At 41.2% G+C, this 21458-nt stretch overlaps 2 protein-coding genes across 3 annotated transcripts in view; one reads left to right on the top strand and one right to left on the bottom strand.

Annotated features, from left to right (window-relative positions):
* Window positions 1-8121, top strand: part of LOC109467762 (TNF receptor-associated factor 4-like) — a 32400-nt gene extending 24279 nt beyond the window's left edge. Inside the window, exons 4-7 of the mRNA XM_019765817.1 lie at window positions 4084-4245; window positions 4691-4852; window positions 5463-5618; window positions 6020-8121. Of these exons, the coding sequence (XP_019621376.1) occupies window positions 4084-4245; window positions 4691-4852; window positions 5463-5618; window positions 6020-6637 (1098 nt within the window). The 3' untranslated portion in view covers window positions 6638-8121. The remainder of the gene's footprint in view (window positions 1-4083; window positions 4246-4690; window positions 4853-5462; window positions 5619-6019) is intronic.
* A 2611-nt stretch (window positions 8122-10732) lies between these two features.
* On the bottom strand, window positions 10733-19655 carry LOC109465243 (14-3-3 protein epsilon-like). Of its 2 annotated transcripts, none has more exons than XM_019762398.1 (6): window positions 19462-19655; window positions 14466-14665; window positions 13925-14031; window positions 13319-13535; window positions 11501-11639; window positions 10733-11007 (listed from the first exon to the last, which is right to left on the bottom strand). In XM_019762398.1, the coding sequence occupies exons 1-6, from the start codon at window positions 19523-19525 to the stop codon at window positions 10949-10951; spliced, it is 786 nt and encodes a 261-aa protein (XP_019617957.1). In that variant the 5' UTR covers window positions 19526-19655; the 3' UTR covers window positions 10733-10948. The 2 variants fall into 2 exon arrangements, with proteins under 2 accessions (XP_019617957.1, XP_019617967.1); XM_019762408.1 differs by having other exon boundaries at window positions 11513-11639.
* Between the last annotated feature and the right edge of the window lie 1803 nt (window positions 19656-21458).

The following is a 21458-nucleotide window of genomic DNA, read 5'->3' as shown; positions in this document are numbered from 1 at the left end:
TTTAGGGGTCAATTTTTACGATTTCCTCCCGGGGGAGGCCCCCCGGACCCCCCCAACCGGAGGGGGGGCCACCCCCCTCCCGTACCCTCCCCCCTGCGAGCCGCTGCGCGGCTCGCTTCGAGCCACTTCGTGGCTCGCCTGCTACTTTTTCTTATCAGCCACCTACTCTAAATTTTTTTGAGAAGGCTGACTTCGGAATTGTATGTGGCCCAGAAACCTCAATTCTTGTGACAAGAACAATACATTTTGGGTTGCCCACAGCAATTGCAGGTTTGACCTAATTGTTTCACATTTATATTCAGTCTTCTGGCAGACAGACTGACAGGAAGATCTCAGTAGATGTTTTTATGGGTTTCATTCAGTCAGCCATGAAACAGCAAATATCTCTCCTGAGAGAAACTGAATAAAGATGTCTCTCACACAACCACTTGCCGTCCAATAAAAGAAGTAAAGGCATTTGTGGACCAGTTGTAAGTAAACACACAAAAAAAAATTTTTTGTTGCTTCTTGGCGCTTATCGAGAAGAGTAGGGGTGACCTGGAGTGGTTGGCTATGCACGAGCTATATCAAAGCTGCATTGCACTAGTATAAGCTACTTGAAAAAGCATCGTGCTTCACCTCAGTTGAGCATGACTGCTTTGAGGGTCTTGGTATGAAAATACTGACAGAAAATTTAACCAAAACTGATTTATGGAGTTGCATTTCCATTTTAGCATCTCTGCTATTTTCCAAGAATGCAAAATATGTAAAAGAACTAAACACACGGGACAAAGGCATCCTCCAGCCTATCAACATTTTCACGATGATTTGCATGTTTCTGAGCTCTCGAAAATTCCAAGAATCCTTCCCACACGACAAACAACTCATCCAGGTTTAAGAGTTTACCATGTATACACCTGTCACCATTATTGTTATAATCCGAGGGGATTCGTACATAATTCAGACAAGACTTATCAGCTATGGCAGGTGTGTACAGCGTAGGGTGGGATGTCAGGTAGTACATAATGGTGTCGTTAATCTTGTTGTGGATGGGCTCCTCAGAGACAAATGGAACATGGAATGCCGGTGACATGTTGGGGCTAACGCAGCTATACCTGGTCTAGCCAATGGCATGCAATGTTGAAGAGGCACGCATTCCATTTCTGTTGATGCACGTCACATAGACGTCATTCGAATGAATAAGACACGTAAGGTGTCTCCTTTGCTATATCTGAAATTCCTTGCGTGTGCTATTTGAAGAGGAAAAAAAGTCCCAGTGTGAATACTTTGGAGATGACTAAAGAAACATGTAAGATAGGGTCACTTGCCTACACAGCCCTTTAGTTTCCATCTTTTCCACTGGCATGGTAAAAATGCTGTCTTTTAGTTTGACCCTTTCAAACGTGATGGATTTAATAATTTCCCCTGCTCCAAGTACTACTAGTGCTAAACCACTGGAACAACTGATAACCTTGCTGGTATTACATGTACCTCGAACTGTCACAAGAGAAATCCAGTATGCATACTTAAAATGTACATCTAGACACACTGCGTACAAGCATATGGATGGACTACGTCAGCTTTGTACAAGATGTAACGCTACTGGCATATTTTACCTTTCTCTGTATTTCAACTGCCTTCAAAACATGTTGAACACATAATGGTCAGTCTATGTTAAGAAGATTACCCAATATGCAGGGAATTTTGTAGGAATCCGTACAGTATCCCTTTTTCTCAATAAATTATTCAGCACACATACCTGTAGTGCATGCAGTGACATGGTATGCCATTAAAGAAACACGTTCCAGCGAAATATTTCCTGTGTGAGGAAGAGCGATAATGATTCTTCATTTCCCGCGAATCCTGCGCGTAAAGAAGACTTGGAACGCATGATTACCTCTGCAAAGGTTGTGCTATGGACAATCTACCACACAATATTGTATGTCGCTAGACCGTGTTGGCAGCATTTGTCACTGGATAGTTCATGTCACTGCACATGTGACAGTTGTAAAAGCCAGATAAATGCTCCGTTTCATGTGTGGTGGCTGAGGCGAAAAGTAGTCCAATCTTTATGGTATTTTTTTTCATAAGGTATGTGCAGTGACAGCACACCCGTTATTGGGTGTGCCTAAACACCACAACCGTCCACATCTGATCACAACCGGGCCCTAATATGCCGTGTACATGAGACAAGGACCCTATGTAATGCTTTAGTACATTGTAAGTTTGTAACTGTTAGTCACACCACAGCATAACACCTCAAAAAATCAAAACAAGAGAGCTTATCATTGTGATACTGATGTGTCACAATGATAAGTGAATGTTTGTATGCATCAGAAATGTATCATCAGAAAGGTATCAAAATTTTGAGAATTTCTCCCCATTAGTTATTTACATGACAAATTGCACATTATTGTGTGTTGAAAACTTCTTTTCATGTCTGTCTGGCCAAGGGTTTGCCCTAAATCTGTCCTTGCAACCTTGAAGCCATTACAATTCTTTCACAGATGAATCATTGAACAACAGAGCACTGCTATCCCCTTTCCATCTGGGAATATGTTGTCACTTCAAAAGAAGGGTTAGATCAATATAATTGATTTTCAGCAGGGGGATTTATTACATGTATGGATATTAAGAAGTGTGGATTGACACCAGTGACCTGGTCGGACTTGTGCTAATGCTTATTGAATTGTAAATTGCAGTTTTATATCGAGTTAGGTGAAAATATGGGTCTTCCGGAGTTGTTATAATTGGCACGATGGTGGGTTATTGGTGGTTATAAAAAATATAATGACCCGTGTCCATTAAATTTCTCTCATGGGGTCTACATGGAGTTGTAGGCTGTACAATACAGGTTTCAATATAGATTTTCCGGTTCTGGGCATAATGTTGGATATAGATGTTCCCTATGTAGATTTATTTTAAACAAGGCCTTTTTTCCTTGATTTTCGAGTTAGAAAATTCACAGACCAATGATTCTAATTTTTAATTTCTTGTTGATATATCTTGACATATACATGTATATTTGAACTGAAATCAACAGTCTATAAAATGTTGATTCAATTTGATCTTTACCTGTGGTGACTACATAAAACAAATTAATTCCTAAAGGGAGGAACAAAGTATGAAATAATGTGCCCTTTATCATGAAAGGTCAACATGAAATGAAATAACAGTACAACAAGGGGATTTATATTGCCAAGCTAGCCGTCTTTTGTGCAATTAAGTACCAAGTAACATTATTAAAGTCCCAATCTTGTGACCTTGGTATACATATGTTTCACTCGGGAATTAATTTGCGCCAGATTTCCATTCTCAATTGCCAAATTGGACCCTTTGTGTATCCCTTACCTCTAATGCAATCTATCTGGTGGAAGTTGCGAGCATTAGCACCCTGCCAGTATGACTTGTGTTGAGCCATGGCCTTGGAAAAGGGTCAGGGAAGTAGATTTTTCTAATGGTGGGGTGGGAGACCTTAGATGGCCTTTAGACTAATGGCAGGCTTGGAGGTCGCACTAGAGGTCAATGTTAGATCAATGTCGTGTCCTGAACAGAAGAGAGCTCTTAGAGCTGACCACAGGGGGTCGGCTTTCTCCCAAACACAGGATTAGAGGGAGATTGCCGGTGCCTTGTTCTGTTGAGAGGAGGTTAAAAGGTTTAAAGAGTCCCAGCTGTTTGGTCTCACGGTCATTGCCAGGTGTATCTTTTTGTGCTACTGTAAGGTTAAGCACCATGATTTAAGCCCTCTGTAGAATGTCAAACCTGTGGTTCTACTGATAGAAACACAGTCAGATTATTGTAAAACAAAAACAAAAACATGTTTGACTTTTAAAGGTAGAGTGTAGCTTTCATGTAAACACAAATCCTGTCAAAGTGTAGCCTGAGTGCCATCTGATTTGTAATGGCAACCCCGATAAAGCCATCAGATTTGTAACGGCAACCCCAAAAAAGCCATCAGATTTGTAATGGCAACCCCTCCAAAAATTGACAATTGCTGCAAATCGGATGGCACCCAAGCTAGTCAAAGTCTGCTATACTTCCCTGTATGTTTAAACACAAAGAGTACCACAGCTCACAGTGTTCTCATGACCTTATCTGTTACAGGACCACCTGAGAACGTGTAAGTACACGCCTGTCCAGTGTCCTAACGACTGTTCCGCCCTGCTGACCCGCCTCCGTCTGGACGACCACCTCGAGCACGAGTGCTCTCGCCGACAGTGCAAGTGCGAGTTCTGTGGCATGCGCATGTCCTGGGAGAGAATGGAGGTACGTAACTGTTAGCTGGAACAGTTCTGCTTACTGATGCCACCTGGCAGATCTTTACAGTACTGCATTCTTCATTCCTTGTCCTCTCTTGCTACAACAAGGGGAAGACCAGCATGAAAGTTCCTCTGTGTTGGTAGTAAACTTTAGGTCCAAAAGAAGGGATTGCTCTCACCTAGAGCTTTTTGACCAGTGACTGTGGTCTTCCTCAGTAACCTGACCCTATGAGTCTTGTCACATGGCTTGTCTCTGTAGTGTGAAGTCAACACTGTAGTGTGATGTCAACACTGGGTCAAAGGTCTATTGAAGAAGACCAGAGTGACTGGTCGAAAGCTCTAGGTTAGAACGATCCCTTGTGTTGGAAGAATAGTTTTAACTGTAAACAAGGGGAAGACTAGTATTTTAGTAAGCTTATTAGATTGAGGTACATTTTCCTTTCTCCTTTCAGCATCACGAGGGAAACTGCCCCCAGGAGTCTGTGTACTGTGAGAACAAGTGTGGAGCCCGCATGCTGCGCCGCTTCCTCAGTAACCACACTGTCAACGAGTGTGCCAAGAGAACCGTTCCCTGTCCGCACTGCAGCAAGCAGTTCCTCTACGACACTCTGCCGGTAGGTCTTGTAATAACCTTGAAAGCTTGCAAACACACTGGGGACTTGGATAATCTAATTGACTTCAGACATTTGTACATGTATTTCAACTTTACGCTGAGTGTACAGTAAAAGATGATGTCAATTAAGCTTTAGCTATTTGGCTACCAATCAATGCTCTATTGGTTTGGCAGCAGGGCAAATGTTAACAAAAGATGCTCTCCTTTCTGCCTTGACATGTATTGTTATGGATTGATAGAAATATAGATACGTGTATCTGTGTCTAGAACTGATAAGGTGTTGAGGGTAGTACATGTACATGCAGTGCATTTTGCCTTTTGTCATTCCAATTAGATACAGGACATGACTACTTCGTTATCTCTCTACACTGGGTGATAGATGTACCTGACATTATCCTCAGGACCATCTATTGTAAGGGAATCCTCCACACTTCACACCTTCCACACAAAGCAGTATCACTCCTGATTTTGTGGTGCAGATGTGAACTGAAGCATCTGTCACTGTTCATGGACTACTCAGTTTAAAATAGTATACGATTCTATAGCCGTTGGACCTTTGTTAGTGTTACTATGCTAATTTTAAGATACATTTTTCTCTCCCTCCCCTTCAGGACCACTCGTACAACTGTCCCAGGTTCCCTGTCAGCTGTCCTAACCGCTGTGACCCGACCAAGATCCCACGGGAGGAGGTAGAACAACATCTCCATGACAACTGCCCTTCCACCATGGTCGTCTGCCCGTTCTACGAGTCTGGCTGTAAACACAAGGTCAGAAGACAATGTTTTTGCTTCTGCTATTTTTTATGGTTTTTGCATTATCATGCAATAATTCATTTTATGTTCACGGTAGCAAAATTTCAGCCTGAGAAAAATGGAGGCGTTCAGAGAACTACGGGATATGTTCATGATAGTGAGGAGAGTGGGGGAGGAAGATGAACGATTCGTTAGCTTTAAAGACAAGTTTACAGAAGTGGCAGTGAAAATTACATTAAAGTATGTACTGTTAAAAAATCAGGAAAAACAGTATATGTAACCTTTACACTGAAAGAAAATATAATTTCAACCAATATTTTTGGTTGATTCACTGTGCTTGTCTTCAAAAGAAAAAATTCAATCTCATGATGTGAACTGGCTATGAAATAAAATCTCTAATTTTGTGACTTCCACAGTGTCCCCGGAATTCCCTGGACAGACATCTACAACAGGAGAGCGGGTCTCACCTCAAACTCATGTGCCAACTGGTCAGCCGACAGAAGAACGACATCTCGCAACTCAGGAACCAGCTCCAGACCGTGACCACCAACCAGGACGGGACGCTGCTGTGGAAGATCGCCGACGTTGATGCCAAATTCAAGGAAGCCAAAGCCAGCAACAACTGTGAACTTGTCAGCCCTCCCTTCTTTACAGGGAAGCACGGGTACAAGCTGTCTCTGTCCGTGTTCCTCAACGGTAACGGTTCTGGTGAAGGGTCGCATTTGTCTCTCTACGTACGCCTGCTGCCGGGAGAGTACGATTCGCTCCTGCAGTGGCCGTTCACCCACGCGATGACGTTCATGGTGATGGACCAGGGAGACCCAACCAACAAGCGGGAACACCTGACAGAGTCCTTCATCCCAGACCCCACCTGGAAACACTTCCAGAAGCCCAGCCACCACGACAAGAAGTCGCTCGGCTTTGGCTACCCGCAGTTTGTCTCACACCAGACCCTCAAGACACGAGGGTACATCGTGGATGACTGTCTCTTCATTAAGTGTATCGTGGATCCGTCCCGAATCGTTGAGCCATAGAGATCTAAAAGATTTAAGTCGGGTTAGAGATCTGTTGCCTAATATTTGAAAATCCAAAATCATTGTAAAGTCTGTAAACTCAAGAAATTGATGTATTAACATATTGTATTAACATATTGTATTAACATAATCTATGATTTCTCAATTCCATGCATACAGGTTTCCTGCACAGATCTAGAGGAAGTATGTGTACATGACAATATTTAGAATGTTTTAACTTAGTGTAAGAGAACCTATGTTTTAGTTATGAGTTAATACCTAGATAAAAAAAGAGCTATGTTTTAACATGTATTCAGATTTCCAATTTGATTTTATGTCACAAGCTATTTAAAACCACTGAAATTTTATGTGTGAGTTGGTTCCTAACAGATTATATAATTCATCACATAGCAATGTATTATTGTCATATTGTGTTGTGTGGTGGTATGATATAATGTACTACATGTTAATTATAGGATTATAGCAAACTGTGTGATGACATTGTTACAAAGAGTATGTGACTTATACTCAAGTGGAAAATAGATGTCAAATATTGCAAGACAGTTATTTAAGAATGATCATTGACAGGAATTTTAAGATATTTTACATTGTTACATTGTCTATAATGTGGGGAACAGACTGTATGTACCCCAGAACGACCAACATACATATGATCCTGGTACTACTGCAGTGACCTTGTGTTTTAAGTAAGAAAATTGTTTGTGTAAATGTCAATGAGTATTTTTGTTGATACAGTGTACTTGCCATGTTAAGCTATAATGAGTCAGTTGACAACGTTGAGCCACAAGTTCATCAAAGCCATTGTTAATTAATAGCATTTCTAGCCTTTACAGCAGGCTTTCTAACTAGTCCAGTAACATGGAAGTTGATCTGTGTTGGTAGTAATCATGATGCTAAACTTTATTCCAACACAAAGGGTACACAAGAATCAAATTTGTGTAATGTGGCAAGAATGCAATTTCAAACGATTTTGTCCCCTATTTTTTGTGATGAAGGCTGCCATGTTCTCTTGCCTAACAGTGCTACAGCAATCAGGAAACTGCTTAGAAGCAAAACTGCTCACACGTTGTATATATATCAACACCAACCATAGCCTGCTTTTGAGGACAATGTATATGTAACGTTAAGCAAGAATTATCAATTATACCTCAGACAACAGCCACATATGCTCAAGATTGATATAAAGGTTACAATGTTTGTCATTATTAACAAGTTGCTGTATGTGATTATCTACCACGACAGTGTTGAACTCAATATTTGTTGATCTAATGTAATCTCCAAGCAGATTTTGGAAGAAGGGATTAAAAGTTAATCTAACATTTTTTGGGGGGTGACAGAAAATGGGTAGACAGAAAATATTACCCCCATCTACTTGGAGATAAACGTATTGTACAGTGGTCAAGGTTGCTATCTTCTTGTACAGATGTGTTTTATATACCTTTTTTTGTGTTTAGTGTTTGTAAATAAATATGATGAACTGTGAAGTGTTGTGGTGTGTCCACTGTTTGACTCGAGAATATCTCTTTCAAGAGAAAGAAAGAACATGGTTTGGACAGATGGGTATGAAAATGGTGGGAAAAAAAGTTGACAGGAAACCCGATGTATGAAACCCAAAGTACATCAAAGCTCCAAGTAAAGAGCAGTAACATTACATGGGTTTCAAAATTTTGTTACGAAGGATTCATAAGAATAGTTTCAGGAAATGTGAGAAATTGCTTTAGAATCACATGCATGACCCTGTTATATCTGTATTCACCAGATACCAAGGTTTAATGTAACTGCTGGTCTCACAGCGCCACCTAGCAACATTGATTGGTACTGCAGTACATCCTTGAACATAGAGAGGGTGCAGTGAGTACTTTGCTGGCTGGCATTTTTCAGCAGCTTTCTTCACAAAATAAACCATCAAGACATGACCCGCAACTCTGTGTTTGATCTGTAGTTAGAAGTTATTACACAATTAAGACCAAGGACGCGTTGCATCATTTAACAACCAATTTAATGTTAAAAGCATGACATCAGTTTACAAAGGTACAATCCTTGAATACAAATCTAGATATACAGGCAACAGTTGTTGGGTGTGGGGGACTACGCATCACTTTTTTTTTTAGCACCATCAACTGAAGGCTCCAAATCCAGTAATAACACTAAGTTATAATTCAACGTCCCAAATGGCCGATTCCTACTTGTTTTTCGCTTTTGGAATTTTCTTGGGTTGTTTTATCGTTTGTTTCCATAGATCCCCTTGGTGTTCCCACTTCCAATGGCTGCTGACATGAGCGAGGTGAGAACTACCGATTCTCTTCAACTCATGCACCGACCATCCCTTCAATTCTCAATACGTAATGATTCGAACAGTCTTCACAAGGCAGAAATATCACCTTTCTTGCCCTGCACAACAGCTGCACTTCCAACACATGCAGTTAGTATAAAAACCACTAGGTGGAGCTGCTGACTGATCGTACAAGGCGAGTGATAAAACTGCCTCCTTCCTGACATGGAATTCAAAAAGCAGGCTGTGATTTTACACCAGTCATCTTCCAAAATTGTTGTGCTACTGACTTTTCCCAAGCAATCAACTTCTTTGAACAATCTCCCCTCTCTTGGTGTTGACCATAATTTCATGCCTCAAGTTTTCACTTCTGCGGCACACTGGTCAGGGGCCTATCACAGTCATGTCTACCGTTCTTTTGCCTTTCCAAAGAACAATTTTGCAAGTAGCTTAACAAATGGAAGCTGACATGATGTTCAAGACAGCATTCTGGCTTTCCATTCCCAAGGCAGGCTCAACCAGAGACCGTGACAACTTCTGACTACCCCAAAGCCTTTAGATTTCAGTTCAGGCTATCTCATAGGGAAAGTCAACTTCAGCATTGTCTGCTATCACATAGGGAAAGTCAACTTCAGCATTGTCTGCTGTCTCATATAAGAGCCATGCCAAACCTTTGAAAACAGCGCCACAGAGAAGGAGAACCACCCAACAACCAGTTGCTACTACACAACAAGGAACTTTCGGAATGTAATGATGTAATGCCCATGATATGTCTATGCGTAGCGGGACTGGACGACGAGGAAAAACAAAGCGATGAAAGTACCATTTTTTATATCCAGGCGAATTTTGGTTGTCACTGACTGGTCTAGAACGGACACAGTTAATGTTTGGTAGATTTCTAGAGCTGCGTTAACGGCAGCCAATTCACAATATTCAACCCCACAAGGTACTACATTTTTTTTCTTCCTTTGTATGTTCTGCAGCAATACAGTGTTCCTGATGGCACTCATATACAAGTGACTTACTGACTACATGGAAGGGAAAAACTCATGAAACTCAAAATCAACAATCATTGTCTCCAATCGTAAATATAGACATGACAACTACAAGACTGGCTTTTGGACTACGTTAAACTTAAAGACACATAACAAGCCTACCTCACTACATCAGTTCTAAGATAGAGGGTTCAGAGATATGGATTAAATGGTTGGTAGTTAGTTCAGATGAGTAGGTCCGTAGCCGAGAGGCAGCCCAGCTTGTAGGACTAGTAAAGGATCACCTGCTCTGAGTTGTCGGCAGAACTGAGTGTGGAATTTTGGCCAGTACCTTTGCAGAACTGAAACACGGCGCGTTATGTGTCGTCTGGTTACACATGGGCTTAGTACTACTACATGGCAACATTGGAAGCAAACTCATGGTATCATAATTTAAATTGAAGGATAGTAGGCAAACACAAAACCTCATTTCCTAACGGCCGCATCGGGCCGTGGTATTCAGAGAAACCCTCTGATCTCGAAGCTAAATATGTCATGCTAACTCACTACAGAATCAAGAAGGGTTTTGGACACATTCAAAAAACAATTTTCCCCACGACATAATCCAGATGACAAAAAAATCGGTCAGTACAGGGAATAAGTGCACTAAACGAAAACAACAATATATATCATGGCGAGAAGAAAACTGACATGATACTTCCCTAGCTTTGAGAAGGACAGAAATCTCTGTCTGTGGAGAAATAGACTCACGGCAGACGATCCTAACATTACGTGAAATTCTCAATTATTTCTTTCTTCCTTTCAATCAGTCTTCTAATTGAATTTTGGGGGGAAACTATGAGTCTAGGTTCTCTAAAGTGACACTGGTGTCTCATCCGTGACCAACACGTGCCACAAGGTTGTCATTTTGATTGACACCCCTCTCTCCTATTTTCTGCCTCTGGCTCGTACAAGGCTTGGTGCCTGAGTAAGAAAGTGTGTGCTAAACTTGTCGGGAGATCTAAACACAAATTAAAGGGGGCAGAGTGACGCGGCAAAGTGTGCTCATTGGGCGTCCTCTCCCTGCTCTACGTCCTGCACCTGCTCTTTGTCTCCTCCCTCACCTGCAAAAACAGGACAGAAACAGCACGTCAGTCGCGCAAAAACAGGAGGGGGACCACCGCAAAAATAGGAAAACAGGAAAGCAATTGAAATTCACATGAAAAAAGAATGAAATTATGTTAACCACTACTGAACAATTGAACTTCTTTGGCAATATATCAGTCAAGTTAGCGTTCATACTGATTATATTTCAATTAATCAAACCCTACAGTAATTAGAGAAACTAATTCACTTTGTTAGCCTATGTTTTAACATGTTAAATGCACATTCAAATTTTCTAATGGCATCGTGACATTTAGTACGATTTAGTTCCAAAATATTTCAACTTCATATGTAGTTACGTTTAACAAAAGTCAAGCCTACAGGTGTCATGTACATTTGTTATGTATCAGACTAATGTTAAATTCGTAAGTTGTTTATGGTTCTTTTTACAATCTCAAACATGCACACATGCAGGTGGGTCCTTGGAGCCCGAAACAAGCGAGTTTGTGTTACCATCGTCCTTACCGTCCGTCGTCATGTCTGATGTCCAGAGGGTCAGGTTGTCTCGTAACAACTGCATGATGAGTGTGGAGTCCTTGTAGCTCTCTTCACTCAGTGTGTCCAGCTCTGCAATGGCATCATCAAATGCAGCCTGCAAACAAATAAACAAACAACAACAACCATGAGCTCTCCTCGAGTACAGGCTAAGGAATAGGGCTGATCTTTCGTTTACAGTTCTTGGTGGCAGATTTGCAGATCTTGGCACATTGGCAACCCAAATCCCTCTCTGTATCATCAGTGTTTGGACACAGTATCAACGATTGGCTGAAAGGCCTGGTGAGTATCAACCCACCATACAATTAGGAACGTCCTGCAAAGTGCCTTTCCTAAGGGCACAACATTGAGCATGTCAGGGGCTTGAACCCGGGACATTTTGGTTCTGGGCTAACTGATCTGACCATTACAACAAGTGATGCCACATAGGGCTGATCTTAACTGCCTCGGCACTTGCACAAAGGAACAGATACTATAAATGTAAAAGAGCAAGGGACCAGTTCTGGAGGACATAAGAATGCTAGTGATTTTAATCTCTTCTTGTCATTTCACTGTTGATTTGTGTTTGCTTCTTTGCAATGACAATGCGGTACAACTTGTACATGTTTAACTACCACTCCCTTTCGGGTATCTTCTTTCAGCATGAGACATTTCCAAGTGGACTGTTGACATTCTTATCTCCTGTTTGGCTCTTTATGCCTGCTGAAAGATAAAGCGCTGCACCCTGCTCCAGGCATTACCAGTAACATTTCAAACAGCTGTCAGCCAAGCATGCCATGTCTGGTGTGACAAGTTAAGCCTCCCCTTACATGGCAGTAAGACTGTCTCTACTTGGTGTGTGTCACTGGGGGTGTGGGGATGGTCAGACATATACATGTCTTGTCGGCCTAACTGGTATTCAAGAGGATGTCACAGGAATGAATTTACTGTAGCTGGAAATCACATAGGAAGCACCAAAGTCTGGAGAAGTTTGTTGAGTGATATGCCTTAGCCTAAGGAAGAAATGAAGAAATTTTGGACAAGATAGGGTCATGCCCCTAGCAGCTTTCTTCCCAACTGCAGCCACCAAGCAAATAAATCCTACATCCCATCCTAAACAGTGATACCTTGGCAGAAGCCAATTTATTTCTTATTGCTATGGACACTTCATCCAGGAAATTCCACCATGCGCGAGACTAAACTGTTACTGTTTCTTTGCCTGTGAGTGTGACAAGACAGACATACATTGGCCACCTTTATTTACATATTTGGTTTTGGTTGGTAGCCAGACGGGTTGCAGGCAAGTTGTTTTCTCACGCTAAACTGTGAATACCGCCTGTCCAACAGAAGTGTCTCAGAAGTGTGTTAAACTTGCATTGGTTACAATGTTGAAATGTTCTACGAGGGTGGTTCAATAAAGACTCCCTGACCTACTTCCGGTTACTGTAAGAGGCTGAAACTGCTCAAGTATGATAACATATATCTCTATGGCCAAATGAGCAACAAGGCAATTTTCGTTGCTGAATTCTAACCGTTTTTTTACAGGAAAGGGTACCATCAGTACAAGATCCTGGTCTGATTTGAGGAACTAGGCCTTTTTCTTTTAAATGCATGATACCTCTGATAGTTGCTCCTGTTCAATGCTGTGTGACAGGCTGAATAAAAGCTCTTAACGGGAACTATGTGGCTCTAGGTGTCTTACTGAGGGACAACTGCGTGTGCAAGATGTCGGTTAGCTTAAGGAATGAATCCCCTCTACTACATCCTGTTCAATGCTGTACTTATCTACCAGCTTACTTTAGCGAGACGGCATGCGCGGTCGGGTGAGTTCAGGATCTCGTAGTAGAAGACGGAGAAGTTGAGGGCGAGACCGAGGCGGATGGGGTGTGTGGGCGCCAGTTCCATCATGGCGATGTCGTTGGCGGCCTTGTAGGCCAGCAGGCTGTTCTCGGCGGCCGCTGCCCTGTCGTTACTTTTGGTGAACTCTGCCAGGTACCGGTGGTAGTCGCCCTTCCTGTAGGCGCGACAGAACACAAAATTTACTTTTTTCTTCATCTATTGTAAACTGGTCTCTTGATATAGGTTTCAAAAAATGAAGCTAAATAGCAAACCAGCAGACTGTCTCTTTTTAATGTGGTATTTGCATGATCAAGGAGGACATCCACTCTATAGTTTTCAAAGGTTGTGTTAGAAAATACATTATCTGTAACGGGCAAAATTCTGATGCAACTGCTATTGTGACATGATGCAACATTGACTTAACATCCTAAGAAAAATGTTTTCACACAGGTGTAGTATGTTTTTCTGATGTGCTTAGCTAGATAGTGAAGTGATATAAGAATATGCAGACAGTAAGTAATAAGATAATGGTGTGGACCAGTGCAAAGCTATTAGAAGACTTACATCTTGTAGTAGAAGACCCTGGACTCGCCTGCCGTGGCTGAAGGGATAAGGTTTTTGTCGATGACGTCGAGGATGTCATCACAAATGCACTTCAGCTCCTGCTCCACCTGAACGTTAAAAAAAGTTTCTTTATATTCTGTCAACAACAAGAAATAAAAAAGAAGACGCCATACCACAATCCAGTAAATCTCTCAATTTTACTTTTCGACATGTGAAGTCTGAACATGCACACAGAATAAGAGATGGCCACACCAATTTAATCGGTTGCTTCTTGGATTTTCTCTTCTCTATCCTGCAATATGTGGTTTATGATAGTTTATCTGTAGCTGTGACCTTTGCAAGTTGTTGATATAGTTTACTACAAACTCAAAAAAGGAAACAAAATTGTAAACCAGAGCCAAGTGAAACAAAAGCAAAGGAAGAGTTGTACAGTTATTTCTTCATGAATCAGAAGCAGGATTTTGTTCAAGAGCCCATCCAAGAAACAACTGATTCGGCTGGTGTGGTGTAAGACAAGGTGGTGCTTGCAGCTAGGCCTTACCGCCAACCTGTACTCCGTGATTTTTTCCACCCTCTCCACGTTGTTCTTGTCCTTCTCCTTCTGCTCGATGCTGCTGATGATCCTCCAGGAGGCGCGCCGGGCTCCGATCACGTTCTTGTACGCCACCGACAGCAGGTTCCTCTCCTCCACACTCAGCTCCGTGTTCCGCTCCGCAACCGCCTTCATGGCCTCAACCATTTCTGTACAGGGAGGGGAGGTAAGGATGTTAGATGGATATTTTTCACAAAACCTTCATTTAGAGGTCTCTCAACATATTCATATTGATTATTGAATCTCCGGGACTCTGTGGAAATCCTCAATTCTGAACCGGACTTCTTTGCAAGAGGGGTGTAGGAGGTGGTCTACATTAAAGCTCACAGACCTACGCTGAACAGAGACGGGGGGCGACACAAGTTATCTGGCACGTATAACCCGCTACTACGGTCACGTGTCTATGACGTCACGTTTCAAGAGTAGACGGGTCCATTCCATGAACAAGGTTGATGGATTCAGCCAAAAATTTGGGCAAGTCCCAATACATTCCTGTGTTAAGGTTAAACTTAAAGTTTAGTCTTTATTTCAAAATCTTCATTGTTTGGATTGCACACAGGGCTAGGGACTCTGGGCTGAGGCGTGAGCAAGATGTTTGTGACAAGCAAACAGAACGGCACAGTATTTGTATTCCTAGCAAATTGTTATCCACCATGTCTATTGTACAAGATATCACTCTGTGAAGCAGTTTTACTTGCACCAGTGCTCTGATTAAAGGCTTAACACAGAGGTAAAATTGTCCCTACAATATGTATAGTACTATCTTGTCATTGCAGACAATGTAACTAGACTGCTGGCAAAATTGTAACAGCCTGTAGGTTGGACAAAATAGTCTGCAGGTTGGACAAAATAGAGCATCTTGATCCTTGTTGATCCTACTGACACAAAGCCATACTTCAGCAAACAATACTGGCCAGTTGTGTAGTGTATGTTCGTATCTAGGATACATAATTGTTATCCTTAGTGAATTGTATGATCTACCTTTTTCCAGTCCACTTCACCGGTGTGTATACACAATTGAGACAGTAACTAGTAAGGTTGGTTCATGCCCCATGTAACAACAGAGCATTCCGAAAGGAAAGTGATTCAGTTGTGCAACTGTGCATATCTCATCAGACAAAAAATTAAAAACACCATAACACAATGATACTGAACTATAAAAAAAACATAACCTCCTTGGTGAAGGTAACTATTAAGTGACATAGTTTTCCACATCAAGTAATGACAGTACTTATCTCTTTATAATGCAGATGAGATGATAATTTACATACTTTTCATCCTAATATTTGGTATGAGGACAGCTGGAGAAACATTTTATGGACCACACCTTAATGGGGGATACGCAATATGTTTGGAACAGCCTACACTCATCCCTGACCATCATGTACGGCTGTTATATTTTCCACCCTCTGGAAGACCACATTTTCTCTTCTGTATGCATTTGGGATAACACATTTGGAAAAGATGGGGAGGGATGCATTCCCTAAAAACAAATGTTGGCTTTTTAGTTTCTTCTTTGTCCTAATACGGTAATGATGCTAGTCACGACTCGATGCCTAACACCATCACTTACACTATGACTATCACGCCGTCAGTTTACTTTGATCATAGCAAGCCAGGCTGGACACTAAAGACTGCAATATAGCCCATTACTTTCAAGGCCTCTGCACACGATTTAACTCCTCCAAGAGAAGATTGCTGGCTCAAACTCAATTTGGCTAATAGCTGTATTTGTTCAAACACATGCATTTTCATCCGTAAATTTTAAAATTACCTGGATCTGTATATACCTGATTTTGATTCAAGCAGCCGATGAGGAAAGCTAAATGGAAGCTGATAAAAATTCTGCGGAAATCAGTAATATTTGTTTTTTACATGATGCTCTTCGGTGTCCCCTATTTTTTGCATACATAATATGACTGGGATAATAGTATACATAAGTAGATCTGTATGTTCCAGGTTTTATCCATATCTTCCTGATTTGTCTGACTCGAATGCATATTAAAAAGGCACTTAAGCAACATTTGGGAAACGTAACACATGTTCTTGAAAAGGAACTAAGCTAACAAGACACAAACAAACAGCAAAGTAAGTCACATGTTCATGGTGATTGTCTCTACTGCATATAACTGTTGTGGACAGAATCTACCTATAGTATGATGCACATGTAGGCATATTCATAGCTATACTTGAAATGAATTATTTTCAAATCTTAAGGTAACAAGAGTCTTTTGTGAACAATTTCCAAAATCTCACGAGTTCGTGCTCGCTGGGACCAATTCCAGATTTCCAACCATGAATACAGCATTTTAGTTGTTAAGTAGATTTTACATAACTCGTGTAGAGAGGGCTCATACATTTGCTATGGGATAATACAGGGGAAATAACAAATACCACAGGAAGTAAGGATGAATATGTAACAATAGAAATTATGGTGTCTCCAGCATACAGATACACATCTTGGACATTGGCTGTATCATACTTTGACTCATGTAGCATGTCTAGTATAGCAGCAGCATCCCAATTTGCATATCGTGCTGTCTCTTCGTGATTTTTCTGCTTCTGGATTCTTCCATAAGCTGCCATCAATCATCCCAGGTAGTCACACACCTTCAAAGGCCAAATGTCATGATATTCAAAGATGGTTGGCTACGTCCAAACATTTAGAAATTAATTGCTTGCTTGAGTATTTTTCACACCAATTCCATGTCAATAAATGATGACATGGAATTGGTGTGAAAAAAATGTTAGTGGGGGGGGGGTAGAAGGTGTTTGGAACAGCCCAGTTCTAAATCATAATGTGTATTCTATACTCTAGAAATCAGCAGTTTCTTCTCTGACCTTTGTATTTTGGATAACACTGTTCAGGAAGATACAGTGTTGCTGAAAACAGGTCTTGGCCCTCTACATTATATTTGTTTGGTATATATAGCAATTGGGACTGAATTCTACTCGACTACATTGTATGATAACATCAAAATATATTGTGCTATACAATAATGGCCACAGGTAGTATTTGATTGTATCCTAGAACAAGCAAATTAACATACATCATGTACATGTTGAATGAAGAATAAAGATAGTGAAAGTGGATACATGAAGTGCCTGAGGTGATGTGGGTACTTTCACCGGTGTATAGCCTATAGGCTTTAGGCAAATCATCTCATGAACATTCTGTAACCTACAGGATTTGATTCCTATGGTTCTTATCCAAAAGGAGGTATAGTTTACTATTCATCCACATTAAGTGATAATAACCGTACCATTGTCTAGAGTGTGACTTACAAAATTAACTAATGATTACATGCTAATGAAAATTTTAGTACCTTGGACAAAGCAGTTGTTAACACCTAAATAATGCAGCAGTTTGTGTCAACAGTGTACTTTGGCCTCTAGTACTTGGCACTAGTTAGAAGTGCGTTCCAAAGTTCACATTTACAACAACATGTATTACTACTACAACTGGGCAAGGCTTGGGGGCACATTATGACAATATTGCCAGCATACATCTATTCTAATCTAAGTCAAAAATTCAGATATTCCATACAGCAAGGATACACTTCTACATTCTATGATAACAACAGTCTTGACATTTTTATACATATCGTTAAGTATTGAGTGAATTGAAATTGCTGATACTGTGGCAAACATACCATTTTACAACTGCACATATCTCCTAATGATCTACAGTATTCATTAAAAAATTAATCAAAAGATTAGCTGAGACGTGAAAACCACTGGTGAAAACATAAAAAAAACTTGCTGTACAATGGCTCTATTTAGACGATATGGTCTGGAAGAAAGCACATTCAAGTATGTAGACATAGCACTTGATACTAACTAAGGACTGTACAGAATGTGGAATATCCAAGACCCTCAGATAAGGGACCAAGACTGGGACAAGAAAGGAAATTTTCTCACACATTTCCCTCATCATCTCAGCTTTCTGTTAATTAAGTTGGAATCAACTCCTGAAATAATAATAAGAGTTTTTGCTATCTGCCAATGTTAACTGGCTATGCTAATTAAGAGATATTCACCCTAAATTAAGACGGGTTTATGCATAAATGTCATCCGATGTTTTGCTTGAAGCAAACAGCCTACTGTTGGCACCGGAAATGCAGAAATGCTAACTGATTTGGAAGCTTTATTAATCGGAGTTGAATTGGGAATGGTGTGTGTGCAACTATCGATCAAAACCTGGCAGCTTTTTCCCTTCCATGTTTTGCCTACTTTGGTGGGACGGGCGAAAATTTCAATTTTACCCCTTGGAACCGTATCTGTCAAAATCTGCACTGTTTACGCGTTGGTTTGCGTTGATTTGTGATGAGATTTATGGACAGTTTTAATATATGATTTATAGGAGCATGTAAAACGGCGGTGACGGACGGGGTGTCGCCCTGCTGCCCCTGTCGGGATACACCCGATGATGAGTCCGATCTGCTCTCGCCTACGGATGAACTTGGATCGAATCCAGATCGGATGCAGGTAGCTAACAACTATCCTGACGGTCATCAAGCAAGGCAAAGAAGCAAATACTACATCCATAGCGGCATTTTATAAGAGAATAAATACGCTAGGGGCTAAAATAACGGTCTGGTGATGTTTCTAAACGGAGCCACCGACGTAATGCGGGAAAACGTTTGGAGAATGAGTCATCATGAGGACGATTTTTCAGTTGCTAAGGTTGGGAGGGGCTCAAGATGGCGGCCCGCTAGCGGTGATTTCCGCCTTCCTTTAGCTCTGATTTTACCCTCAGTTATCTTTGGAGATGCTACAGAATGAAATCGACGGATGGGAAAGGCTTCGTCCTGTGCTGAAATGTCTGCATATCTCGATAGGATGCCACACCTTTTTCTCTGCAGATGCCCAAATCAGGCAGAACAGGAAGTATTCGGCATAGCTTGACTTTGATGGCGAATTTTTAGGAAGGAAGGTAACCTACCATCGTATCGCTCAGCCTGCTCTGCCAGCTTAGCTTTATAGACCTCGTCCTCTCTGTCAGCCATGGTGGATGGATGGAAGAAGGGCTGGATTCGAATCGATTCAAGCTGCAAGTTTATCGTTACAAATTTTCTGATCAAAGATGGCCGCGCCCGCCAACTCTGAAATAGTTCCGGGTTTAAGCGGAACCAACGGAGGAGATCACTACGCGTAAGTGTTGCGGTCTTGAGTGCCCGCAGATATGATATTGGCTTGAAAAAAGACACTTCCAGCAATATATCAGGCTTATTTTGTACCATTTCATTTACAATCTAAAAGTACTGTTTGCATCAGCATTCCGTGCTTGCATTTCTCTGTTTTTATATACGATTCATGCAGTTGAAAGTACATCAATCACAGGTGTTTCACCTGACCTGACATTAAACAAAGCTGGCCGCTGCAGAGCTTGCCCTGTCACCGTAAGCGTTTTGACGTTGAAATTCAAAACTTTTGGTACAATTGAAAAGAAAGGCAGCACCACGAAAGACACGGAAGTGCAATGGGCGTGTGTGCTGAGCTTTTATGCAGAACCGATCACGTGCTTTCTGCGTATATTATGCCAGAGTTTTGCGTAGTGGAAAATAGTGCCAGCCTGCATATCAAATATCGAGCGGGAAAAGGTGTGTATCAAGTCTTGAAAGTTACAATTTTTTTAAAAATTTATGTGTCAAGTAGGAAGAGTTTCTCCCTATAACCTGATTGAAATGAAGAACAATTTCGCATGTTGGAAAATTCAAAATATCGAAATTCCTTCAAGTTGTAGCCGGCTATTTCCTTAATTATACTACTATCCATCCTGTTTTTAATCACAGCTTTCAAAATTTTAAGTATGAAACTATAATTTTTCAATCCCACTGGATCCAGTAACTTGTGCCAGTGTCCATTATTTTTTTAATTATTTTTCACTCATCGAAACTTTCAAAGTCAAATATCATCAACTACCATGACAGCCGCATGTACACTTTACACCGTGTAGAAGCAACTATCAATGGACATCGTGATGATGGCATGTGTTGGGTTCTTTAACAGTTATCTATATAATTGTTCTTTGAATATTAAAGTTGGAAAGTGCATAAATCAAAACCCCGTGGACCGTTACTGGACCTACTTCGCCTGGCGGACGGGTACTAGATCCGCTTCAAGTTACATTGCGGCCAAAAGAATGACGTCAGAGGTCTCCCCGGCGGTTGCTATAACAACCAGGACTGGTCCACGTCAGCAGGATCCCAGGGGTGGTCCGGTCCTAGCCTCCTGGCTTCCTGAATACCAAATACGTCAGATTTGTAATTAACAAACATTAATCGATGTCGCTCTATAATGATTCTTCTTGTTTCCTGGTTTTGCTAGCTGTCCACTTGATCAGGAGATTTTGGCCCATTTGTATTCAAGGGTGCGACGGAATACGTACGATTTATAAATGTGTGCAAAGCAGAAGTGACAAAATGCACCTGTCTGTATGATGATCAAAAAGCACCTTGGGTCCTAATATGGGCAGCGAATACGTTCCTGTGGGAATTGATCATCCTGTTTAGGTTCCACCTTAGCTCCTAGGAATGTTTTGCCATGCGTGATACTCTCACGAAACTCGCATTATCTCGCATTATAACGTTGTTTTTCCTTTGCAAATGGCGTTCGCATATTGCCAAATAATATCCCGCACCATCCCTCTCAAAAGATGAAAGCCGCTCCTGGATGGAATGAACAGGTTTTTGCACATTTGTAAACAGAAGCTGTCCGTTACACAGAAGATACATGTATTCTCTATGGTAATCGGACCATCGAGCGAAAGTACACAATGCGTATGACGTCATTTCCTTGGATATCGTCCCATCCGCTCACGAATTAGGAAATCTCGACAAACAATCATAAATCAACCAATGCACAAAGGGATTCTTCATTCTCTACTGTGCCACCTTTGGTGCTGAATGAATAGTTATTGGTCCACATTTGGTGAAGCCC

The sequence above is a fragment of the Branchiostoma belcheri genome, unplaced genomic scaffold (assembly GCF_001625305.1).
Source record: "Branchiostoma belcheri isolate BF01 breed outbred unplaced genomic scaffold, Haploidv18h27 scaffold1, whole genome shotgun sequence".
Lineage (NCBI taxonomy): Eukaryota > Metazoa > Chordata > Leptocardii > Amphioxiformes > Branchiostomatidae > Branchiostoma > Branchiostoma belcheri.
This window is presented reverse-complemented; position numbering and strand designations above follow the sequence as displayed.

What these genes read in the sequence shown, in the direction of transcription:
- LOC109465243 (XM_019762398.1), bottom strand. Translation starts at nt 19,525, where the DNA reads ATGGCTGACAGAGAGGACGAGGTCTATAAAGCTAAGCTGGCAGAGCAG. An exon ending in GCAGGCTGAGCGATACGATG is followed by an intron (nt 14,666 to 19,461) that starts GTAGGTTACCTT and finishes CTCCCTGTACAG; the next exon opens with AAATGGTTGAGGCCATGAAG. An exon ending in GACGGACGGTAAGGACGATG is followed by an intron (nt 11,008 to 11,500) that starts GTAACACAAACT and finishes CTGTTTTTGCAG; the next exon opens with GTGAGGGAGGAGACAAAGAG.